The following is a 25,300-nucleotide window of genomic DNA, read 5'->3' on the forward strand; positions in this document are numbered from 1 at the left end:
AATTTAAATGTCTAAATATATGTTTTTCAGCATAAGGAACTCAATAAAGTACTTATTGATAAATTTAAAAGAAAAAAATTAGCTTTAAAACCACTTGGGCCCTTCCCGAAATACAAAATGGCGCCCAAAATTGTTGCCATTTCCTCATTTTTCCTGTAACTTTGCAACTAGATAACCCTAAAACGAAATTTAAATGTCTAAACATATGTTTTTCAGCATAAGGAACTCAAAAAATACTTATTAATACATTTTGAAGCACATAAGTAGCAGTCAAACCACTTAAGCCCTTCCCCAAATCCAAAATGGCCACCATTTCCAATTTTATCTCATTGTATTATAAAAGATACGTTATGAGTATAATAAAATGTCTTCACTAGAATAGCACCTTTGAAATACATATCAGTACAAACAAACTTTTCATTACAAAAATACTTCCTATGCATAAAGTACACACACCCACACACACACACACACACACACACACAGACGCACACACACACACACACACACAAGGAACACACCACAGACACACACACGTACACACACGCATGAGCAAAATATTATACAAGGCAGTTAGGGTATTATAACCCACAGATCCAAAGCAAATGAAAGTATGTTAAAGAAAGCGAGGGCAGCAAAGCTGACATGACCTGGATTATCACATCCCGTAGATCAAATAATATAATTTCAGCCTACATTATATTTGATTCATTGGAGAAAAAATGTAGGCTATACAGACTAAAGATGTGCTCCAAAGTATCTTTTTAATTAAATTTACAAGCATAATTATGATTCGCAACATTGGTATTGGTATTGGAAGTTATTTTCCATATCACAATATTAAAAAACAATACAAATAAAAAGTATGCACATAGTAAAATAAATGGTATAGTGAATGGCTGGATAACCCATTCAGCTTTGTTAATATAACAAACCTGTTCTTCCCTGGGGTCCAAGAAATTAAGATAATTAATTTTACAACGAAGAGAATAACAATACAACTTAAAATAATATAAGTTAAATACATACAAAAACCTAAAACATATTAGAGAAGCATTAACACCCCCATCCCAAGCATATTTCATTACAGGGCCCTGATTTACAAAGAGTTGAGATTGATCCAAATCAATCGTAAGCCCTCCTCTCGATCGCTAGTTTGAAGTCTCCCATCTCCTATGTACATAGTTGCGATTGATATCAACTCGTTGTAAGACAGGTCCCAGATCAGAGCAAAACTAATTATTTAAATTTAGAATTTTGCAAAAAGTATTTAAGCTGATGGATAGCTTAATAGCTAACGGTAGGTCATTGTTCTCACGTGAGGCTTTATACAACAAATATTTTTCGGCAGCATTCACTCTTTGGTTTGGGAAGTTTAATATTCCTTGTCATCGTAGAGAATATGGATAATTACCAGGTAGGATAGCCTAATTACTGTATTTGGAGGACTCCTCTAAATAAGGAGGAGACAAATTGTTCAGGGATTTATATACCATCATATTTAAATGCAAATTCCGTTGTATAATCGAAAGTGGTGTCAGTAATCATTGTTGTTTTTGCACCAGTGACAAATTTTCGCAAGAGCTTTCACTCCCATATGTAGGCTACTCAAGAAGAAAAAAAAAGGACCATAAGCCAGGCCTAGCTAAGACTGTACGGCGAGTCCTCCTTCGTTTCAAGATAATAAACGCCTTCTCCTTTGCTCTTATCAGCCCAGTACCCCATATTGGGACACGGCACTGTATGGTTGCACTGCAAGAAGTCGCCTTCTTTCATGCGCTCCCAATCGGTCGCCTTTCTCATTGAGGCGAATTTTGTAGTGGGGGAGTTTGAGACTGATTCGAAGAAGAGATCTAAGGAACGCATGTGATCGCAAACAGGATCTATGACGCAACCCGGTTGAGAATAGCCACCATTTGGGTAGAAATCCTGATGGCCGAGCTGAGATGATGAGAGAGAAAACAGTTTTGTATTTAATCATTGATGGGTCAAATATCACCTGTAGAGCCAGGGGGGCTTTGTATTAAACCAAGTGTTAAAGGGCGCCCTCCTGGTTCTCAGCAGGCGAAGAAATTATAATTATAATTAAAACGAATTAATGAGTAATGTCAGAGTACACAAGCAAATAACAATGAATTTGTTGCTTCTCCTTGAAATGAAAAGAATACTTGTATGAATGAGATCCATCCAGTCATAATAATAATAGTTTGTCACGTTAAACCGTAGGCCTAATTATTTTTTGCGATAATTAACCCTTTTTATTTTTCTTCTCTGTATGGTTAAAAACCTTGTGAAAAGAGGATAATCAAGAGAGCCTAGTAATTAGTTGAAAAAGGTAAAAATCTAATGAAATAATCTAGAAATTTGATATTGAATATGATCGCAAAGTCTTTCAAGCAATCAACTAAAGCAAATTTCAGTGCCCTACCTTATTGCTTATAAAAGTTCTGATTATGTAATTAGACCTATGTTATTATCATTTTTGCATTGTGCAATATAATTATGAGATTGCCTTAGGTTGATTATTAAATCTTTGTTTATTCTTTTGTTGCTTATGTTCGTGGAAATGTGTTTGGAAATGTTCTCTCTCGATCTGTACCTCGTCCATCAAACCGAAGCCCCCTGCGATGATAATCTCCCCATCAGTGTGTATGACGTCAACAAACATGGCGTCTGTTCGGTCAAGTCTGCACTCGGCACCAGTCAGAGAAAATCTAAATTCAGGACCAGCTGGGTCTAAACCTATTGATATTTCAAAGAAAATATGTAAACAAAAATGAACTATAAGGCTTATCGAAATATGTTTATAACTGTGCTCAAACTACAGGACTATTGCCCTTATCAGTCATACCAGCAAAATCTTACTCGTGATAATTATTAACAGAATGAAACAAAAGTTAGAACAAGAGCAAACAGAAGACCAGGCTGCCTACAGAAAAAGCAGAGGGACCAGGGACATGCTAGTATGTTTGCAATTTTTACTTGAGAAGGTGATTGCCATGGATCAACAAGCTTTTATTATGTTCATAGACTATTCAAAAGCGTTTGATTCTGTAAGCCACAGCAAACTTTTCTCCATCTTCTTAGATATGGGTTTCCCAAAACACCTCGTCACTTTAATCCAATCTCTCTATGTAAACCAAAGAGCTATAGAATCCGTTGGGATGGTGAACATACTGAAGAGTTTGAGATAGGAAAAGGTGCAAGACAGGGCTGCATCTTATCACCATACCTCTTCGTTACATACACAGAAAGTTGGATGAGGGAAGCAGATGTTGCGCACTATGGCATTAAATTTGGTGGCAAAAACATCTCAAATCTCAGATATGCTGACGACACAGCACTTATCGAATCTTCCAAAGATGGAATTGAAAGTCTCACACATGCAGTAAACGATGCCGGCAAGAAACTAAACCTACATCTAAATGTTAAAAAGACCAAACTCCTAGTTGCTAGTAAAACCTCAGATATCGATCGCAGCATCCAGATCGACGGGGAAACAGTCAAAGATGTGGAAAGCTTCAAATATCTTGGATCTACAAAGAACAGCGATGCCAGCTGTACCAATGATATAAAGATCAGAATAGCTATAGCGAAGAAGAGAATGGTTGACCTGCATGTACTTTGGAATGACAGGAACATCTCAACCGGCCTGAAAATAAAACTGGTCAAAACCCTGGTTTGGAGTGCTTTACTTTATGGTGCTGAAAGCTGGACACTGCTGAAAGCTGATGAAAATCGCATCATGGCAGCAGAAATGTGGTTCTGGAGGAAAATGCTAAAAATCAGCTAAAAGTAAAAAAGAACCAACCTCAGTGTCCTACAAGAATTAAACACAGAAAGAGATGTGCGTGGCAGTGGGAGCCCCTTAACAGCACAAATAATATAAAGCCAAGTAGGAGGAAAAAGAAAGAGAGGCAGACAGAGAAAGCAGTGGTTTGATAACATCAAAGAATGGACAGGTCTCACATACTCAGAAGCCAAAAGATTAGCACAGGATAGAAACAAATGGAGAAAGACAACAAGAAGATGTGCAAATGTGGTCACCAATCGCCAGCAACTGATGGCGGCAGCCAGGTAGCCAGGTATATGTATATATTATGACCTATAAATATATATATATATATATACATGCACACAAATTAAAAAAATGCAGATAAAAAAAACTACAACGACGTCAAAATTATACAGCGCGATTTGTTACACGCACAAAGAAACATGAATCAATAACTCCGTTGTCCAGTTTAAAGTTAACCTACCCATGTTTACATCAACTAGCTCCTTTTTATCTTACTGAATTGCTAACTCCACATCAACCAGATAGAATGCTACGTTCCAGTTCCAAGTCTCTGCTTTGTGCTCCACAAACCATGACAAAGTCATACAGGGAAAGGTCTTTTTCATATGCAGCTTCTTTTTTGTGGAACAAGTTGCCTGAACAACTGAAATTCTCTGAAGACATATCTCTTCACCACTTCATAAATAATCAAAATCATAAACCCAGTGCATTGTTCCTTCTTTTCTTTTTTCTATCTTTTTTGTCTTTCTTAAAGTGCATAGAGTGATAGAAACATGCAATTTTGCCTATTACGCTTAATAAAAAGTGTTTAATTATCATTATTATTAATATTATTATCATTATTAACCCTTAGCCTATATACTAGCCTCTCTCTGTGCTTACATTATGAGTGACACTTTTTTGGTTTCGTTTCTTCTTTTTTTCCCCGGCAGGAATTCAAATAAATTTCATTTACCTGTGATCCTTCCCACCCTGCCAGCCAGAGCCTCGCCAGCGTACCCGGCCGTGTGGGCGCCCAGGCTATGTCCGATCATATGCACGCTGTCGAGAGTTACTCCAGTCTCATTGGTAAGCCGTTCGATCAGCCGTGCGACTTGGACGCCGACCACGCGTGTATCAGCCCGTGCTTGGTCATAGTCTAGGTTTTCTGCCGCCTTGCTCCAGTCAACCATGATAACATTGACGTTCTGGAAGACAAGGGAAACAAATCGTATGAACAACGACAATAACACCGAAATAAAATGGGGTAGTGATGACGCCTGTGACGGTATCGACAATGTGCTCACTTTTTTTCTTCTTCTTCTTACAAGGGACAACATCGTATGAACAACGTTACGACAATGACAACAGAAGAAAAGAAAAAAATGATGTAGTCACGGTGACGACAATGTGCTCACTTTTTGCTTCTTTTTTCTTTCCTTCTTCTTATCTTGGAATAATCATCTTGATACAAGTTCCCTAAAACGAAACGGATTGATGAATTTAATTTTTTAAATAATTTTTAAAAATTGAATTAATGTTAGAATAATAAGGATTTGTTATTTGTATTATCAGCCATGTAACTTTGCAGAAAAAATATTATATGACGGCGCCGTATACCAAAATATCGATTTCAACCGTGGCCTTAATCACCACTATCGGATGATCACTCCCCCCCCCCCCCCCCCCTCCCCAAATTCATCAGCCCGGTCGGTGACCATACATTTGCCCCTGCGACAGTTTTCCTGGGGTATATTTTCGTCAAAAGCCGACTCAAAAGTACATGTATTAGGGTTCGGTTTAGGGTTGCAATTTGGTTTTATGTTAGGAGTAGGGTAAGGGTTTGGGCTATATGTAGTGTTGGTTCGACGGATAACGTTATAGATTCGGTTAGGTAAAGCTACGATCACAAAGGTTCGTACGAACGATTATTTCGTACGAATCTCCCTGTTTTTCCATTGTCTTCTCGAATTTCCATTGTCTGAAAATCGTTCGTACGGCGTTCGTAGCAGTTCGTAAAGGCATTTGTGACCGAGGCTTAATGCTACAGTCACAAAGGTTCGTACGAATCTCCCTGTTTTTCCATTGTCTTCCCGAATTTCCATTGTCTGAAAATCGTTCGTACGGCGTTCGTAGCAGTTCGTAATGGCATTTGTGACTGAGACTTTAGGAAATATACCATTTTCATATGCCTCTGTTCGAATTATGTCATCAACTGTTACGAATAATTGTATTTCAATAGTAAGAATGTAAACTACATACATTGGTTTTTGCCAGATAGGACAAATATTATGGCTTGCCCTACGCACTACCGCGTTATATATTCTGCATTCTGACTATTGAAATACAATTATTCATTACAAGGGAATGACTTCTTTAATTGAGGCACTTCACAAAGACGTATGCATTACTATTACGAAAATGGTCCATTTTCACGGAGCACAACTTTCACATGAGCAAGTGTCGTAGCCCTACCCCCCCCCCCCTCCCCCCCCTCGTCATCAGACAATCTTGGACCACCCTGATTTACCATATCAAGAAGGATGTTCTGCATCTCGAGCGAATATCGAAGCAATCTACTGTCCTGGAACCCATGGATAACAATTTTCGTGTCTCTTTCAGGATCAAAGGAACAATTTCTCCATCCTTGTGGGCTCATATCAATCGCTAGACTCTCCCCTGGAGTCTCTCGTGTTTCGGGAGTGAAGAGAGTAAATGTTGTGTTGATCTCAATGGGTGTGGACGGTTGCCGATGATGCCAACTGAGAAAAGTCGTGGGGAAACAGCCTAGGTCATCGTAGCAAACTTTCTCCTCGAAGTAATCTTCAACTATGAAAGAGAAAAGCAAGGAAAATTAAAAATTTGCTCTATAAGCGATATTATTTCCCACTCAAAGAACTGAATATCACAACAAATCTTTTCAGTCTCATTGATAAAAATAAAAAAAGGAAAAAGTATTTATGTTCTCATAATTGATCAATACAGTTTTGAGATATACATTTTAGCTATCAAGAATACATCACATCGTTATATTCACTGCATTAAATAATATAAGAACAAATTATTCCAAGTATATGGGCAATAGTGAAAGAAACGGTGTGGAATCGATCAGAAAGGTTGATCATCTAGCATATAAGTAATGGTGTGTACTGTAAAGTTCTGGAATCATCAAAATGATAAGAAATTTGGCCAAGTCTAGGTAAAAGTAACAAGCACTGTACACAGAAAGATGTATATGGGACTACACAAACGTGTGGCATGCAAATCGGGCCTCATTGACAATGTTAACTTGTTACTTGTCATATTTAGAATATGAAGGCATTTGAAGAGACATGCTTTTCAGGGAACAATTTTTTTCTGATGTTTTTTTAAAACTTGAATGATAACAATTAAGATGCTCACATTATTATTGTTCACCTCTGCCCAAAACTCAACCTTTTCTTTAATTACAATAATGAAATAGGGTTTATTACTCCAAAGGCTCGTAATTCTGAAGAACAAAAAAAAGGAACTGAGGTTAATTTAGCAGAAGGTTCGTAATATGTTGAAAAACTATACAGGGTTCTATAATATTCGGAATCATGTAGCTTCGAAATTATGAACCCTATTCCACTTTCGGAATTATGAACCTTAGGAATAACGAACCTTGGGAATTATAAGAACCTTCGGCAAAATGGACATTTAATGTAACCAAAATGAATAATACGTACCCGACGTCCATAACGATGTCGAAATCGTCCATGTGATATAAAGTCGGAAGACAGTTCGCAGACCCATCTTCGCTATAATTCATCACGTCGTCGAGTTCAATATTTTGCTCGCATTCAAATTCCTCACTAGGAAACTATACAAATCTGCCTTCTACTAAATACACCGTAGCATAATGTTGTAATACAATGTGTTATAAAATTATACTGCGAACTACTTTGACAGACTTAGAATTCATCACGTTTGTTCCAAATATACCGCAGTAAATGTAGCAAAGGGTTATAGAATAATCCCCTTTTGACGGTAGCCCCATCACTTTCACTGTGCTTAGAACAGTGCAGTGAGGTGGAAAGTGTAATGCTTTCTCTGTTCGTCTTCATTGTTCACTATACCAGCAGTTTGCATAGAATTTTTGCTGCACAGGTAACTCTGTAAAAAGACAGGGAAGTGGATCAAAGCATACAGTAGTTTGAAATAGACGGGCTAATGCGTCGTTTGTTCAGTTAGTCCTATAAATATACATGTATTCAGGTACCGGTTTTATCGTGTAGTATTGATTATTTTGTTAATATGGCTGACTCACGAATCAATACATTACAGAGAATACAAAATCCCGCTGCACGGTTCATTGCCAAAAGTAATTCTTCCCCAAAGAAGCTGCAATATTATGGTGAACATTTAAGGAGCATGTTTTCGTACACATTTTAGGGGCGGAATTTCAAACTTATCTGTGGTGCATTTTCTTTCATGAGAATAGCGTCCCTCTTCACGAAATCCCGGTTCCACCCCTAGCATTCAATTTTCAATGGAACACATTGCTTCTGTCTATAACTAAGAATTAGTACGATCTTGTGTTTGATACAATGTATTACAATCTATCCATGCAGCATTTTTTTCAGCAATTGAAAAACTGACCAGAATCAATGTAACAAGCGGAATACACTTGTCTACAGGGAGATTCAATTATTAGCTGAAAACACATTAGGATATATAGTTCTTGATTTTTCTAACCAAATGTCATTTTGTTCAAATTGCTCATTATGTACCAAAGGCTTATATGCGAAAATGCCCAACAAGTGAACAAGATAACATTTATATAAAATGAAGGGCTTCTTTACCATTCTGTTTAGTTGTGATTGCGTTTTGAGAAAGCAGAACGTTGATATCAGACGGAAATTTGGAAGCCATTCTTTGAGTTTGATGAGAAAAAAAACAAGACAAAAACAAACAAACACACAATCAATGAAACACGTTTTGAAAAAAGAAGAAGAAGAAAGAAATACTTTGATGTGTCAGGATGACCAATACTTAAGAATAAAACCTCTTTAAATATAATATGACAGTCGTATCGTACATAAGGAATGTACATCTAAAAATAGACGTATAAAATTGGGGTTATGTTACTTAGCTCTCGCCTACAGGCTCACTGAAATCATATAGCCTTGTTGATATCAAAACCTTTCCATACTTGGACAAATCTCAATTGCGATCAATCATATTTGTTTGCTGGTAGTATGGCATGTCTCTCGACGATGCTCATTTATAATCTTGTATGTGTTCAAAAAGGTATCAAATTTTTGTCATAAATAAAAGGCCCGAAACATTATGGAGGAAAAAGGAGGGTGGCGGGGGGAGGGGGGTTGGAGTGGAACAACCCCTATTTAAAAATAGGAAACCAAGAGAAATGTGAGCTGTTCAGATCTAGCGGTAAAGTCTATGGTATGACATGATTTTCCGGGGTTTTTTTTCTCACTTTTTTGTGATGCGAATTTTGTTCTGCTCCCAAAAAGGTTTTGCTCATTGCGCCACTGCACACACACCCGCGCTCATACAACATTTCTATAGGCCGTCAGCAAATCTATTAAAAAAAAAAAAAATCTTCTTCTTATTATTATTATCATCATTATTACTGTTAGTATTATAATTATTCTTAATATTATTATTATCAGTATAATTAGTATTATTATTATTGTTGTTGTTGTTTTGTTTGTTTTCTTTGTCTTCTTCCTCTTCTTCGTTTCTTCTTACTTATGATTGTAGTGCTATGACCAAATACCAAGCACAAGTCTAGGGGACATCAAGATATTAATTTGAATAACAATTATCGGAATATTTCGCGTCCAAGATTTATTTAAGGCTAGAGCCAGGAATTATAACAAAAAATATAGAAAAGCAAAAGTCATTTTTCTCTTTTAGAATCGTCAAAAGAGAGTTGTTGGGTGTGTCTTTCGACAAAGCATTTTAAAATTTGGTACGAATAATTTTTGAACACTATGTTATATATAGGTAAAAAAAATTTCATTCCCTTACTATTTTTCTTGATCTTTAGATTTTAGTTGTATTCACCTCGTCGTCCTCTTGTTCATTATTCTTTGAATTTCCATTTACATCTCCATAATTTCATCCCTTTCCCACCTATTGTCCAACACCAGCCTCATCCCCACCTCTCTGTCTGTTTACCTATCCCTCTCTCTCTCTCTCTCTCTCTCTCTCTCTCTCTCCCTCTCTCTCTCTCTCCCTCCCCCTCTCTCTCTCTCTCTCTCTATGTCTATTCATCTCTCCCTCTCAAATGTTACCTGTTTGCCTCATATGCTGTACGGCTACCCTCTTTACCATGATGTCATTTATTTCACTCTTTCACTTTCCTTCTTTCAAACTCTCCACTTTCATTGTAGCCATGTTCCTCTAAACATAATTTCTTTACATCATTTCTCACATTCCCGATGACGAACGGTACATTCTTTCTCTCTCTCTCTCTCTCTCTCTCTCTCTCTCTCTTGCTTGTGATGATTAAATTACTCTGTTCACATTGATGTATATTATATGTATTGTAATTTGTAGGTTTATTTGTATTTTTGTTGTTTTGTTTAATATGTAATTGTTTATCATTGTATTTTGTTAGTTAAAGCGCTTAAAGACTTTGGTGGAAAGCGCTTTATAAGCACAGTTTTTATTAGTATTATTATCATTATTACATCTGTTCGGAACGTCGAGCCTCCCTCTCAATCTCCAAATGCATAATCTGATTCACCAATCTTTCTAAGGAATCTCTTAATTTATCTGCCGCTATCTATACAATACCAAGTAATTAAGAATACCTCTTTCTCTCACACTCTCTTTTCTTTTATATCCCCTTTCAAACAGAACAGTCCTCTTCAGAGCTACCCACACGGTGAAACCACGAACTTATAAAAATGTATTTCTCACTACTTTCAAATAAAATACAATGCAATTGTGTTCTCTATATATCTTTATGTTTTATTAGTTCCATGTATATTTCACAATTTGCATTTAAGAAGCACTTTGAAATAATTAAAGCAAAATTATAAAGCATATCATGCAACTGTGTCTCACTTAAGAAAAATAGTTTTTAGCATGATAATACAGAGGGGAAAACACCTAAAATCTCTTTGTAGCTTAAATTCACAATAAAAAAAAATCAAGATATGAATCTCATTAAAATAGAGATGACGCCCGTGTCTTAAATTTATTTGCAACTTTCGATAACGAAACTAAATGTCGAAAGGGAATACTTTCGAAGGAAGATGTCATCATTATCCAAAATTTATTTATTTATTAGTTTCTGCTAATATTTTACTCCTCTAATCATTTATGTTAGGTTCGTTTACCGGTAGTATTAAGAGAAGTTCAACGAAAAAAGCAAAAGTATTATATTAGTAAGTGTTAAGAAATGTTTGTTACGTAATGTACAAATACATTCGTTCATTTTATGCCTTCCTTGAATTATATTTCAGAAATTAATTAAAATTACATAAACAGGTTCATTCTGAAATACTTGTATAATTGTGTCAAACTTATACTTCGAAACGAACATCAAGATCTTTAATTCAAAATGGGATGACAATACAAGATATCCCCCATTAAAGACTTTAATGCCTTTTCACCTTGTTTAAGGGATGTGAAACAAGATTAATTTATATTTCCTTCAATCAGTACCACTATCATCGATCATTAATAGCTTAGCTACGGGGGCGGGGCACGGTTATAAGGGCAAAAGGGGGGGGGGAGGAAACCTGAACAAAAATGCGATTCTAGGGCCCCCTTCCCTCACCTTCCCCCAACCTATAATAGCAACATATAGCGTTAAATTTAACATTTTAGTAAGGCAAGTGCCCTATCCATTACACCAAATATTATGTGCCCGGTCATTTGTATGATGAATCTGCGTGAAACATTTTACAATGATAATGATTATCCCCCATCCCTCTGTGTTTTTCAATTTCCTTCTTCTTCTTCTTTTTTAACATGTGCCTAATCTTATTACTGGGGAGCAGAGGTGGTGGTTGGGGTGGTATAGTGGTTGATGCTGTATGGGGGCTCTGCGTTGGTCTCCACCCGGTAGGCGTACCCATCCCCCTTGATCTTCTCTGCCCTGTACCCCATCTCTGGGCATGGGTCGTCGGGGCTGCACTGGACCCCGTCCTCCAGCCCCGCACGGGTGGAAGCTTTGGATTGGCACGGGAAGCTCCCGTAGTTGTCCACCGGTACGCTCTCGGTGAAGTAGTCCAGAGCTCGGGCGTGGTTGCAGAACTCGTCACCTTCCTCGCATCCAAGCTGGTTGATGCCGTCGTTAACGTAGAAATCCTGGTGGCCCAGCTTTAGAAAAATAATGAAAATTGTAATTTTTTAAAATAATGATTATACCTTATGCCTTTTCATGTCACGGGGCACAATGCGGGTGTCTCCGCAGTGCCCCCATCCTAGCTCTCCTCGATGAGCCACAGGAGGCGTACTTTACTAATGCCATGAAAAAGATTGTATTGTAATTACCTTTTTTTCACATTTCATCCATGCCTTTTACCATAGTAATGTTGTTGTTGCTATTTTTTCCGGGGGGGGGGGGGGTGATGTTTTATGCAATAAAAAAAAAAAGAAGTTTTGTTTCGTGTTGTTTCAAAGGGTGGGGGGGGGGGGGGGTGGTGGGGGTAATTACCACTCATACAAATTATGATATTCAACTTCACTTTCCTTATTCTATTAACTGGACAGGTTTACCTGATATCCCTCCCCCCGAAAAATAGCGGGCATGGTGGCTCAGTGGTTAGAGCGCCCGCCTCATGAACAGGAGGTCGTGGGTTCGAACCCCGGCCGAGTCATACCAAAGACTTATAACAATAGGACCTTCTGCCTTCTAGCTAGGCGCTCAGCATATTAGATTGGAGAAGGGTAGTAATAACATATTATGTTATGCAGGGCCCGCTGGAAGGGCAGTTTCATAACTGAAGTGGCTACCCTGGGTAAATAAAACGTTATTATTATTATTATTATTATTATTAACAGACAAAGAGAAATCCAACTTTAATAGCAAATTGCTGTGAATAAAGGCAGAAAGTAAAGAAGATTTGTGAATCGTTTTTATTTGTTTAGAGTTGTCATTAGCATATAATCTGTATAACTGTTGCCGGATACGATCTTGCTTTCATCTGTAAATATTTATTCTAAAAATAAATGCATGACTTTTTAAAGGATGCTTTCTCAATGTGCTTAGGTGAAGCCGCCATTGTTTATTATAACAAGTCAATTTCCTGGTCATTGACTACCTCGTTCTGCAGTCCGATGTAGCCTCCGTCGAGCCCGCCGTGCGCGTTGGTGTGAATGACGTCCACGAATTCGGCATCGGAGATGTCCAGGCGACATTGCTGACCACGGGATGAACCCTCAGTGAGGCCGAAGGTCACGGTCTCGCCCCCAGCTGGATCCAGACCTACAGTCCAGAGAGAAAAAAAAAGAAAATTATAAGTGAAAAATAACAACGACAACTACATCAACAACTGTAATTAGGCCTTTTTCACTTTTTACGCGTTGATGAAAGGCCTTTCTCGGGCATTCTTGTTTTTAAAAAGTAATTGAATTGTTCTTTTTTAATTTTGATATATACATATATGTATCTAACTTAAAATGCTAAACAAAATATAGAGGGCGTTCACTCGGTGCTGTACAACTTAAATTAACTCTATCAACAGACGATTTGGAAAATTTAGGTAAATAATAATTGTCCTTGCTTAGAGCTTTTAAGGAGATAAGGAGAAAATGCATATTCTGTATTTTCTGTTTTTGTTTTCTTTGTTTGTTTTGAGAGTACTTTATGAACGAATTCTGTCAAACAGTCCCACAATAATCAACCAAACACTTTTTCCCAGCCCAATATTTATTTATGATTCTTATTGGTTATTTCGATTTTCAGCGTTCACAATACTTTGGTTGGGTATTCGCAGGCGCGTAGCCAGAGTTTGATGTTTGGGGGGGCACATACATGTAATCGATCGAGGTCAAAAAAGGGGTCTACAAAATTTCAACCGATCCTGGAAATTTTAGGGGGGGCACGTGCCCCCCCGTGCCCCCCGTGGCTACGCGCCTGGGTATTCGGAACGAGAAAATGATGAATCAAGAAACAAACGCGCTATATATTACCTGTAATCCTAGCTACCTTTTCTCCCGTACTGCCAGCATAGCCCGCTACATGGGCCCCCATACCGCTCCCGATGAGGTGCATCTGATCGTAGGTAGCTTCGGTGTTTTCGACGATATCGGCCATGACCTTGGCGACCTGGAAACCAACCACGCGTGCATCTGCACGAGCTTGGGCGTAGTTTGTCAGATTGGCTGCTTGACTCCAGTTCACCATGATCACGTTGTTTCCCTGTTTCATGATAAGGATTATATTCACCATTTAAAGGCCGTCTGCACTAGTTTGGCCAGGGGATTAGACCTCCCTGCAAGTTCACTGACACGTGATTATCTCATCAAATCAGCTCTCAATTAACATAAGAAAAAGAGGATCTTGAGGGACCAACAGGCACCGATTAGGCATTATTCGCTATATAGAGGGAGCAAGTAGCTATAAGTTGTGCAGTGGGGCTTTAAGATATTGATAGTTTGCAGACAATTATACATATATATTAATCCGACCATTTTTCAAATGGTTGAAATAGTTATGCTCTTTTTTAATCATAATGCCATATTCATCAACATTAAATTAGACTTTAAGATAAATATCTACATACAAACTGATTCACACCAGGGCATATTAGAAATTGCATACACAAGTTGGTGCAAATCGCATAAGTTGGGGAAGTGGATTGGCGAAAGAGGCGGGAGAGGCAGCCTCCGAGAAGTTCAATGTTGCAAGTATACGGGCGACCGCTCCTTTTTTTAACATGATTCAGGCAGCTATACCGCCTCCTTTTGGCTGAGATATTGGTCTATTGGGTTATACCTTACTTGTTATATTTATACTACAGAAATATTTTGTGACTATAATAAAGTATCAAATTCAGCTCGCTCCCTTCGCTAGATCGGCAAATTATAAAGTAGATGTAGAAGGATATTTGGTGAAATTATGGCCCCTTTTTCGCCTTCCCCCTTACTATAAACCTATCATGATCACGTGGAATCTCTTTAATTTAAAGTGAGTGTACCTCATCGAGTAAGACTTCCTTGAGTTGATCCCATTTCTCATCCAGCACCTCATTAGTAAACCCCGGTATCAGAATCTTGGTATCACGACTCGAGTTGAAAGGGGGGTTCAATAAGTTAGTCACATCGACCCCGCCCTTTCCCCGAGTCTCGGCCGAGATGAGGGTGAAGCTGGAACAGATGTCTGCCGTAGGTCTGGGGGAGCGTTGATGACAGGTGCCTAAGGTGACTGAGAAGGTGTTAGAGCCGACCCCATCGTAGCAGTAGGGTGTGGTCGTTTCTTGGCACCATGCTGCAAGATGATGAAGATGACGATGATTTAAGAGGACGGATCTATATAGGGCAGATAATCCGAAAGGACGGGATGGGGCAGAGGTCTGCCGTAGGTCTCGGGGAGCGGGGGTGGGGTGGGGGTGGGAGGAGGAGGTAATCTTGACCGATTCCGAGGGGGGGGGGGGGGCACATTAAAAGTTTCTTTCTTTTTTTCTTTTGAGAGGGAGAGGTTGATGTTAATGGGCTTGATGGGCGACATTTTTGATAGCCTGCTTGTTTTTAAGCTAGCGCATATAGTTTATAATGCAATCCACACATAATTATTAGGTCACGAAAAAGAAAGAGGGAGAGAGAGAGAGAGAGAGAGAGAGAGAGAAAGAGAGGAGAGAGAGGGAGAGAGAGAGAGAGAGATGGAGAGAGAGAGAGAGAGAGAGAGAGAGAGAGAGAGAGAGAGAGAGAGAGAGAGAGAGGAGAGAGAGAGGGAGAGAGAGGGAGGGAGGGAGAGGAATGGAAGGGAGAGGAATGGGAGGGAGGGAGGGAGAGAGAGAGAGAGAGAGATATATACCGCATCGAACACCGTTACTTCTTAACAGACGCCCGCATCTCTGTGAGTCGGAATATCGATACATTTTCACTTGAAATGAAAGTGTGCATCTTATCCCAAGGATGTGTTCATGATTGTCCCACTAATCAATCATACTTTTCTCTATATGCCATGTCAAGTGCAATGGTATGCGATGTAAGTGGAAACAGTGACACTGTGATTGATCGTTTAAAAACCGAAGGCATATATTATTTGGTATTTATTGATATTTCTCTGTCCTTTCATATTTCTCTGTCCTTTTCTCTCTCAGCGCCCCTCTCCCTCTTTCTCTCACCCTCCCTTCGTCAACCTCCGAACGACAGTTATTATTAATAGTGTGGATGATAATGAGCATGTAAAAAAGTAAAAGAATCATCTAATAATATACGTATTGGAAAATTATATAGCCTAAAATTTTGTGAAATAGGGGAAGAAGTAATTATGTCTTATACGAGTTTTAAAGAATCCGATAACATCAATATTTTATTTAAAAAAATAAAAAGAAGAAGAAAAAAAGAGTGAAAAGAATTAATCCACCTCTCTTTTGTTCTGTGATGTAGATGTAATGTAAAGAAGGCTCCCGTATGTTATATCGGGTACGAAAAACAGCGAATAGATATGTAGATTTTAAATTCAAGCTTCACTGTAGCATTAAAAAAAAAATTGGAATACATTGTATAGGTTTCAATGATATATATTTTTTAATGAAGGCTAATAAACTATTAACGTTACTGTCACAAAGATGATACAATTTCTAGACAATCATTTTTAAATTTGTTTTTGTTATTTATCAGAGGCCTAATTCATTTATTAAATGAAATAATCATATTGGACAAATTATCTGAATAATTAGATAAAGATCCATTATGCATGACTATGCTTTGCCTCAGTGACTTCCCAGATTTGTATAGAGTTTATACTCACCGATGCCAGTGCATGTTACCAAAACTGTTAACACTAAAGATCTGCGAAAAGAGTCCATTTTCGAATTCGCTCTTGGAAGCAGTTGAAAATCTGTTACAAAACCGTGACCGTTGACAACGAATTAAAAATGACAACTGTGCCTCTTCTGAATAGATATGCCTACTGTCACTATTCGAGTTATGAAGAAAATCCCTTGCTATTAAATAACTCTAAAATATAATGTATAAGCATTATAGTGACATCACTAGCAACATATCGCCTTGTTACTTTTAAGACCCAGCCATTGGTCGAACGTTTTGATGACGTATACGTCTGGTCAGTGGAAACCACGTGATCTCACGATTACAGTATCTGTACACGCAACCTCAAATCACAGTACATATTAACGCCTTTTCCTTTCTTTCTCTGTTTTGCTGCCGTTGTGTCAGGCTCATAGGCGACGGAAGTGGGGAGGAGGGGGGGGGGGGCAGGGGGTCGGTCGCCACCCCCCCCATCAACGAAAAATAAATAAAAAATCAGCAGTAAAGGTGTACAAATGGTTTGTATTTGATAACCAAAAGGAAAATAATACAACCTGAATTGAATCCATAAAAATTGTATTCCATTCAAAGAAAAGGAGAGTAAAAAGGAATTAAATTTCCTCAACATTCCGCATGCCTCTTTATTATAAATGGAGGATTTTATAATAGCGATACGCGCATATCATGGAAATATTGTGAAAGGATGGGAAAGCATGTGTGATTTTTTATAGGGGTGAGAAGATATGAGCCCCTGAACACTGGCGTACTGATGTGGGGGGGGGGGGGGGGGGGGGCAAGTGCCCCCTAAATAAAATTCAAACATGGTTTATTTGTAATTCGATACCAGTGATTTACAAATGTTACTGAAATAACATGATTTTCTGGGATTTTTTTTTGTAAATTATACTTTTGAATGCGCTTGTTGAAAAATAAAAAATTCCCAAATTTACGTTCAGGCAAAAAATGTGCTTATTTAGAAGCCTTCATGTCAGGGCCTGCAGAACGGCGGGCTCAAACACCCCCCCTCCCCCTCACTTTTTGTTTGATAAAGAGAAAGAGAGAAGGAAAGAATGAGTGATTTTATAACAAATAGGGCAAGTTAAAAACATTTGAGAATAGATGCAGATAGACTATGACCCCCCCCCCCCCCCCCCCATTCTCGTTCACACATACAAAATCACGTAAGTTATAAAATACCCGTATTCTCCTTCACCTCTTTTTTTCTGATACTTTCTTCCCTTATTTCTGTCTTTCTCTCTCTCTCTCTCTCTCTCTCTCTCTCTCTTTCTCTCTCATTTGCATTCTGCACCATGATAATATGGGTGGGGTGGCTAAACACTGATGATTAGAATAGACCTACAAAATTCAAGTTGCACATAGGAAATTAAGTCAGCAAGGACATTTATTTACAAATCGTTTACAAGCAAGCACATATTTGACACAAATTCAAAATTTCCTGCAAAGTACGTGCTGTCTGTTTTGAGCAAGGACATTAACTCTGTGTTGTACTGTATGAGTTAATGCCCTTCTGGCTCCAAACATACGATGCATATGGTGAGAACATGATCAATTTTACATTCAATATTTAGCACCGTTCTGCTACTAATATGTACACTACAAAACATGCAACATTTTCTGCTGTCAGAAAACTGACATTAACAAATAAATAAAATCAAACGGAATATCCCTGTGTCACTGAGACAGAATAAACCTCTAATACAATGCATTGAATGCACATGTACGGTTAATGTGTTACTTCTGGAAGTCCAAGGTATTTGGTGATTTTGTGTCCCATACTTTACTGCGTATAACAAGAAGTAGACCGAAAGTTTAGTCTCTGATATAGACGGTAGTCCGCTGACACTGCGTCTGGCTCTACTGACCGCCTCTATACAGAGACTGAAGTACATTGTACGGGTTAGTGAGGGGAGGTTATGCAATTGCCGATCTCATCATGCGCAGTAGGGGCTTCAAGAAAATGAACAGATGAAAGTTCTTATATTTTGATTGCTGACGTTGTTATTTATTGTACCGGTATATGAGAATTAGACCTATCTTTTTTCTTTTTAATCATCTTTTCGTTCAAAATCAAACTGTTAAAGTTTAGTTAAAGAAAAAGCAAGGGCAAACTTTTTCCACCGGATTCCAACAAACCAGATACAGTAGTTACCCCCTCCCCCCCCCCCACACATTTAATTTGGATGCTACAAGCCTTGGCCAAAATTAGAGGGGGTCTACTTGAACCTTATAAAGTGAAACCTGATTTAGTGACCACCTGTCTATAAAGACCACACTTTTTGTTTTCCTTGACAAATTGTTTCTCATTAAAACATGTACTAAGAGAACCTGTACAAAAAGACCACTGCTCATAAAGACCACTTTTCTTATCTCCCTTAAGTGGTCTTTACATACAGGTTTCACTGTACAAGTATATGTACATTCAAACTATGAAAGTTGCTCTAAAATAGAGGGGGCATGAACCTTCTGTAGCCTTTCTGGTTGTGTTACTGTTGACCAACACTGGTCCACCACTAACCGTCAAACATTAGACAAATCTGTGCATAGGGTACAGTGATTCAACTGAAAACACTCTATGTATTACATTACATTTACAAAGAAGAAAATTAATTGTCAGTTTTCTCCTGATGCAAGATTTGTTTTCCTACAAAATGAAGACTTGGAATGTATTAATTCAATGCATGTCTTGTATGTTACTGGGACTAAAGCTGACGACTCTACTCTTGACCCCTTGCTGAAGAACCTCATCTTGACCCTGATGGCCCGCTTGGTCGTCAGCCCTCTTAAAAACCTGACGCGTCACTTCAAGAGGGTTCACTCGGCTCAAAAAAGATGCTCTACAAGGCAATGACACTGAATATCATGTGCTGGTGGGTTCTCTTGCATACAGGTACATGTGAATCAATTACTCTATGAATGCTTCAGTATTTACAGAGATACAATTAGACCTAAAGCAAGATACTCCTTAAGATATACTGTAGAGAGGTTTCACTGGGCAAACACTGACTACTCCAAGACTTTGAAGCTGTACATTGCCTGGCTTTTGGAGTGTTTTTTTGTTTGATTGGGGGGGGGGGGGGGCTGACTATTCCTTAACTAAGCATTGATGTAGGCACTAAGTCCTTTGGCAAGGCAATAATCTACATTTGCCACTCCATACCCAGGTGAGAAATGGGGGCGAGGTAGGATGACAAAAGCCTTTGTGCTAGTAATATGCCCTCATGGTGACCTTATGGTAGGAATACTCAGCAGAGAGTGGAGATGGTGCACATTGTATGTGAAAAAATCTGATAACCAAGGTAATAACATATGTAGAGCGCTTAGAGATGGCATTTTGTATTAAGCGCTATCAAATCCAGAATATTATTATTATTATAGCACTAGACACGGGCACAAAGAGTTTGCTAAACAAGGTAATTTGTACAGTGATGTTCTTTTTCTGAGGCACTACTTAATTGGCCTATAGAGCATTGATGCTGTATGGTGCTGGACGTGAGCTGACCGCTAGACTCTCCACCCCTTTACTAATGAACCTCATCTTGGTCCTGAGTGGTGGCTTCAGCCCCCTGATGACCTTCTCTGCGTCGGCCTTGACACCGTCTCCGGTGAACATGTACTTCATGTGGTAGCTGTGGGAAAAGAAGGCTCGGTCAAGGGATCAACAACATGGAGGTAATAAAAATAATAATAATAATAGGCATTGCTATAAACGCTGTCTATCTAGAAATTCTATTCCGAGGCGCATTTATTATTTCCCCAGCATTTCAAGGAATTAATTCCTGCCAGGCACCCATTAACATCACCTGGGTTGAGTGTGGCAAATGTAGATCAATGTTTTGCCAAAGGATATTAGTGCCACGACGGCACTATGGTACTGAGACAAGGGAAGCAAGGTCTATACTCAACCTACTGACATGCCGAGGTGCAATGCTAAACCACTTTGTGTGGAGATTGGAGGGATGTATGATGTACTCTTGCCTATTAAGTCATGAAATCTAACAGTGCAAAAGAATTATCTGCCAACATATGGCGGTGTATGTCAGAGGGAGAGGAATGCTTGAAATTTGTGTGTTGGAACTAATGGGAAAAGTGTTTCCCACTATATCACAGAGACATTATTGATTTAGCTAATTTATAGAGCCCATACCTATAGTGATTACAAGTTTCACAAATTCATGACTTTCTCATCTTTTGTCCGATCTCGTTCAAACTCCCACCAATCTACTTCTATAATTTTTCTGCTTTCCTCTAGAGTAGTTTAATAATAATAATAATACATAACATTTATTAGGCGCTTAATACTGATGTTTCTAAGCGCACAGTGTTCTGATTAAGAGAAGACTATAACCCGTAAAATTAAATTAGAAGAAAAAGCAAAAATACAAAAGTAACATAGATAAGGTAAGAAAAACAGTGGCAATCAACTAAATAAAGACAAATATGGTGCGCACCTCCATTGACCGACGCACAACTGTAATTTACAATTTGAAAAGATAGGTTTTGAGTAGAGATTTGAATTGAGATACAGAGGGGGCGCAGTGAATAAAGGCGGGCAGTTTGTTCCAGAGAGCGGGGGCAATAACTGAAAAGGCGCGGTCACCATACCGGGTGTTAGTGCGGGGTCCAGGTGTTAACAGTAATGTGGAAGATGAACGAAGTGTTCGTGACGACGTACGGGAACGTAAGGATATGAGATCGGAAAGGTAAGAGGGGGCTAAGCCATTGATAGCTTTGTAGCACAGGAGAAGAATTTTGAAGGATATGCGGTGGTGAATTTTAAGCCAATGTAGTGAGTTCAATATTGGAGATATGTGCTCTGATTTACGCGAGAGAGTCACAAGCCGAGCAGCGCTATTCTGTACCCTTTGAAGTGGGACTAGATGTGACTGAGGGAGGCCAGAAAGAGAAGAATTACAGTAATCGATATGGGTCGAGACAAAAGCATGGACTAATTTTGAAGTTGTGGGTCGGTCAAGTAGCCTCCTGATTCTACTGATCTTATATATACCAAAGGAAGCAGACTTACAAATATTACTAATGTGTTGTTTAAAAGTAAGATTGCTGTCAATATTTAGTTTGCTATCAAGGTTGGATTTCCCTATAACTATCTTTTAAAGAATAATTATCATGGCATTTACACATGCAATATCTCTTTACTGGAGAATTATTCAAAGCTTACAATTCAATTATTGAGTACCAATAGAGAACCGCACACATACAGAGCAAAACAATTTTTGAGATCAGCCCCCTAACCTGCTGTAGCTATCGTATTAAGTCTATGGGAATGAATGTATTCTGTAGTCAATGGGTTAAGTAATACCGAATTTAAAGTTTGTAATTTCAAAGGATACAAGAAGTCACAGATGGTGTCTGCATGTGTGATCTGCTGACTGTGTCTATCCACACTCTGTAGCATGTCATACAGCTCTATCGCAATCTGGAAATAAAAATGAATTGTTGTTGTAAGTTCATGTACCACTCCAATAACATAACTGCCAACCTGTCACAGCCAAAATTAGAAATACAGTCTACTTTTCATATTTTTCACACAGAATATTTCAGAGAGGAATCTAGAGTTTAAAACAATAGCTTAGAGGCCAAAAAATAGGAACTATTTCTCCTAAATTGGAATGGTTGGCAGTTAAGAAATAACCTGAGCACATTTTTATAGAATGTGCATGATAAAGAAAATTCTCAAATAATTTCATACACCCTGTACTTGATGATGATGTACTGCTGCTATATACATGTACAATCATTAATCTTGTATGCTGTGTATTTCCTTAATATGACATTCATGGGAAGGGAAAGTGTTCATATTCAAATTGTAATATAATTCAGATGGAAGAACCTAAAAGTCCCATAAAAATGATATCCTTTTCTGGAGATATTTTGTTAGACCATAAATTTTCTTTCGGGATTGGGACAAGACGTTACATCATAGATTTTGTCTATGCTTCTTTTTTTCATTTGTCTTCCAATCATGAAGATAAACATTCTTTATCTACTGTCAATATGATTAGAAACGTTTTCAATGCATTTCTGTAAAAGTGCCATGTTTGGGCTCATTTGCTTTTTCTGGCAGTCTACGATATCAATAAGAAACAAATAAATGTATAAATAAATGAATGAATGAATAAATGAAGGAATTAACGAATGAATGAAAGATCAGTCATACCTCCATCAAGCATCTAGTTCTCTCCTCATGGAATCGCTGTAGGAATGGTCCTACAATGTGACAGATGAAGAGGAACTGATCTTCAGTCTTCACATGGGGCTTCACTTGCTCTCTCAGGAACCTGATCAGGAAAAGATAAATACTATTTATAGAGCATTTTCCTTTCAATACAACTATTCAGGCAGATGAACATTACTTGAACTTTCAAGCAAACAATATCACAAATAAGAACAAACTTTTGATAATTACTGATTATGATTAAAGCCCGCCGCACTAGTTTGGCCACGAGGGATTAGACCTCCCTGCATAGTCACTGGCAGGTGTTTATCTCGTCAAATCAGCTCTCAATTAACATAAGAAAAAGAGGATCATGGGGGACCAATGGTCACCGATTATGCATTGTTTGCTATATAGAGGGCGCAAGTAGCTATAAGTAGTGCAGTAGTGCTTTAAGATAATGTTTCATTATTGGACTGTCTTAGTTGATACAAGAGTTGCATTACTCTCTCTGTCTCTCTCTACCCTTCATCAGGCAAAATTATCATTAATTGAAATCAGGGTAAAAAATAAATCACTCAAACACAAATCAAAGAGTGCATTCACAACCTACAATGTGATATTTTTGACTGACCCAATATGTAGATTGCATAATGTTGACACTGGGCATCAACCACAGACAAAATTGTTTTAAATTTTTCTCACAAAGCTTTCAAAACAATGCAACTTCAGAATATGTATAGTGATAAGTTATTAAAATGGAATGCTCCCCAGGGAGTGGAAAATGTGCATTCATTGTCTTGCGGGCAAGCCTGAATCAGATGACCGGGTAATAATATGTGCTGTGCCTAGAAACAAAGTATTAGGCACATTATAAATGTGAGCTATTATTATTATTAAAATAAAATAAGGTTCACCTTCAATTCTGAATTGCATGAAATTTAGCATTTGGAAACAAAGTGCAAACCTGAACCTTGAGGTAGCCCCCCCCCCCTCCCTCCTCCAATCATCTGATGAAATAGCATATACAGTCAAACCTGCTTTAGTGACCACCTGTATAGAAAGACCACCTGTCTACAAAGAACACATTTTTTGTTTCCCTTGAAAATGGTTTTTCATTGAAACATGTACTAAAGGAACCTGTACATAAACACCACCTGCCTATAAAGACCACTTTCCTTGTCTCCTTTGGGTGGTCTTTCTAGACAGGTTTCACTCTACATGTAACTTACTGAGGCAATGGTGTCAGTTGGCCGATGTTAGAGTGGTGCCAGATGGCGTGTGTGATGGCGATGACATAAGCACTCTCTCCCTCAGTGAACAGAGGATGGGCCGAGGCAAAGCTGAACTCGGCAAACATGTGGTTCAGGTTTGACCTGGGGGTCATGGGGTTGACCTTTGACCCTGCCAAGGGTTCCCTGCAGATGACCTCTACAATCCTGGTCTGAATCATCTCGCAATATGTCTCCTGATATGGACAAATAACATAAAGAGAGTTTTCATAATGATAATGGAGGCCCGATAGCTCCGTTGGTAGAGCAGTGGTCTTGTAATCCGGCGACCCGGGTTCGGAACTAAGTCGATGCGCTAGTGCCCTTTGGAAGGCTTTAATCCTCATTACCAGGTCCCTCAGATGCAGATAAGCAGCGGACCACCTAATTGCAACATAAGACCTCTACATGTATGTAAGAGTCGCATGTAGCTCAAAGCAGCTAAATGCAGTTAAACCTGCTTTAGTGACCACCTGTCTACAAAGACCACTGTTTGACTTTCCCTTGGAGGGTCGCTGTAGACTATACATGTATAGTTTCCAGGAATTTTGCAACTGTGACAAAGCAGTCAATAGTGGATTTTACCTTTAGTTTATCAGTTACCTAGAATCACAAGATATGCGATGTGATTGTATTTAATTTAATTTTTAATGTAGTTTCATTTAATTACACACACAAGAGGTAGAGCAACTAGCCTAGGACAGATTAGAATAGTGCATAATTTCTTGTAGGGGAGCAAGAGGACACACCGTCCTATGCACCTAAATCAAGAAAGTTCATTTAATTTGTCAAACGGATGTATTTGTAGTGAAACTTACCGGGAGAGAAGTCAAGACAAGAGCAATAGCATTGATCCATATCATCACATTCTCACGAGGAAGCTCAGAGGGGCTGGAAAGAAATAACATTTTAAAGAAAATTGTTATTCAATTCAATTCAATGTTTTTTTAAAACATGTGTCAAAGCCCAATGGCTGAATTGTCACGTGTTAAAAGACTCATTACGTATTTCAATTTTCAATTTCAATTTCAATTTCATTTATTTCCATAACATATTTTCCAAAACATAGAATACAGTTACAATTGATATGTCAATATTGAAATATGTATAGTA

The 25,300-nt window shown here is 38.4% G+C and overlaps 3 protein-coding genes across 3 annotated transcripts in view; all 3 read right to left on the reverse strand.

Moving 5' to 3' along the window:
- Positions 1-1,441: 1,441 nt before the first annotated feature.
- Positions 1,442-7,833, reverse strand: LOC575404 (pancreatic triacylglycerol lipase). Its single transcript, XM_775807.5, has 5 exons — positions 7,489-7,833; positions 6,309-6,607; positions 4,755-4,986; positions 2,600-2,742; positions 1,442-1,941 (listed from the first exon to the last, which is right to left on the reverse strand). Exons 1-5 carry the CDS (start codon positions 7,553-7,555, stop codon positions 1,642-1,644), a joined length of 1,041 nt encoding a protein of 346 aa, XP_780900.1. The 5' UTR covers positions 7,556-7,833; the 3' UTR covers positions 1,442-1,641.
- A 2,929-nt stretch (positions 7,834-10,762) lies between these two features.
- On the reverse strand, positions 10,763-16,717 carry LOC100893044 (lipase member I-like). The gene is made up of 5 exons (XM_030983693.1): positions 16,704-16,717; positions 14,926-15,256; positions 13,919-14,147; positions 13,048-13,211; positions 10,763-12,103 (listed from the first exon to the last, which is right to left on the reverse strand). The coding sequence occupies exons 1-5, from the start codon at positions 16,715-16,717 to the stop codon at positions 11,768-11,770; spliced, it is 1,074 nt and encodes a 357-aa protein (XP_030839553.1). The 3' UTR covers positions 10,763-11,767.
- A 1,370-nt stretch (positions 16,718-18,087) lies between these two features.
- LOC594548 (mediator of RNA polymerase II transcription subunit 23) overlaps positions 18,088-25,300 on the reverse strand; it is a 34,522-nt gene continuing 27,309 nt past the window's right edge. Inside the window, exons 30-34 of the mRNA XM_030983339.1 lie at positions 25,006-25,078; positions 24,149-24,384; positions 22,920-23,040; positions 22,093-22,178; positions 18,088-20,370 (exon numbers count right to left, since the gene is read on the reverse strand). Coding sequence (XP_030839199.1) covers positions 20,202-20,370; positions 22,093-22,178; positions 22,920-23,040; positions 24,149-24,384; positions 25,006-25,078 — 685 coding nt within the window. The 3' untranslated portion in view covers positions 18,088-20,201. The remainder of the gene's footprint in view (positions 20,371-22,092; positions 22,179-22,919; positions 23,041-24,148; positions 24,385-25,005; positions 25,079-25,300) is intronic.

Source organism: Strongylocentrotus purpuratus, unplaced genomic scaffold, assembly GCF_000002235.5.
Source record: "Strongylocentrotus purpuratus isolate Spur 01 unplaced genomic scaffold, Spur_5.0 spur5_scaffold_13, whole genome shotgun sequence".
NCBI lineage: Eukaryota > Metazoa > Echinodermata > Echinoidea > Camarodonta > Strongylocentrotidae > Strongylocentrotus > Strongylocentrotus purpuratus.

What these genes read in the sequence shown, in the direction of transcription:
- LOC575404 (XM_775807.5), bottom strand. Translation starts at nt 7,555, where the DNA reads ATGGGTCTGCGAACTGTCTTCCGACTTTATATCACATGGACGATTTCG. An exon ending in CAGGGTGGGAAGGATCACAG is followed by an intron (nt 2,743 to 4,754) that starts GTAAATGAAATT and finishes AAATATCAATAG; the next exon opens with GTTTAGACCCAGCTGGTCCT. An exon ending in GCTTCGGTTTGATGGACGAG is followed by an intron (nt 1,942 to 2,599) that starts GTACAGATCGAG and finishes TCATCATCTCAG; the next exon opens with CTCGGCCATCAGGATTTCTA.
- LOC100893044 (XM_030983693.1), bottom strand. An exon ending in AAAGGTAGCTAGGATTACAG is followed by an intron (nt 13,212 to 13,918) that starts GTAATATATAGC and finishes TCTGGACTGTAG; the next exon opens with GTCTGGATCCAGCTGGGGGC. An exon ending in ACATCGGACTGCAGAACGAG is followed by an intron (nt 12,104 to 13,047) that starts GTAGTCAATGAC and finishes ATTTTTCTAAAG; the next exon opens with CTGGGCCACCAGGATTTCTA.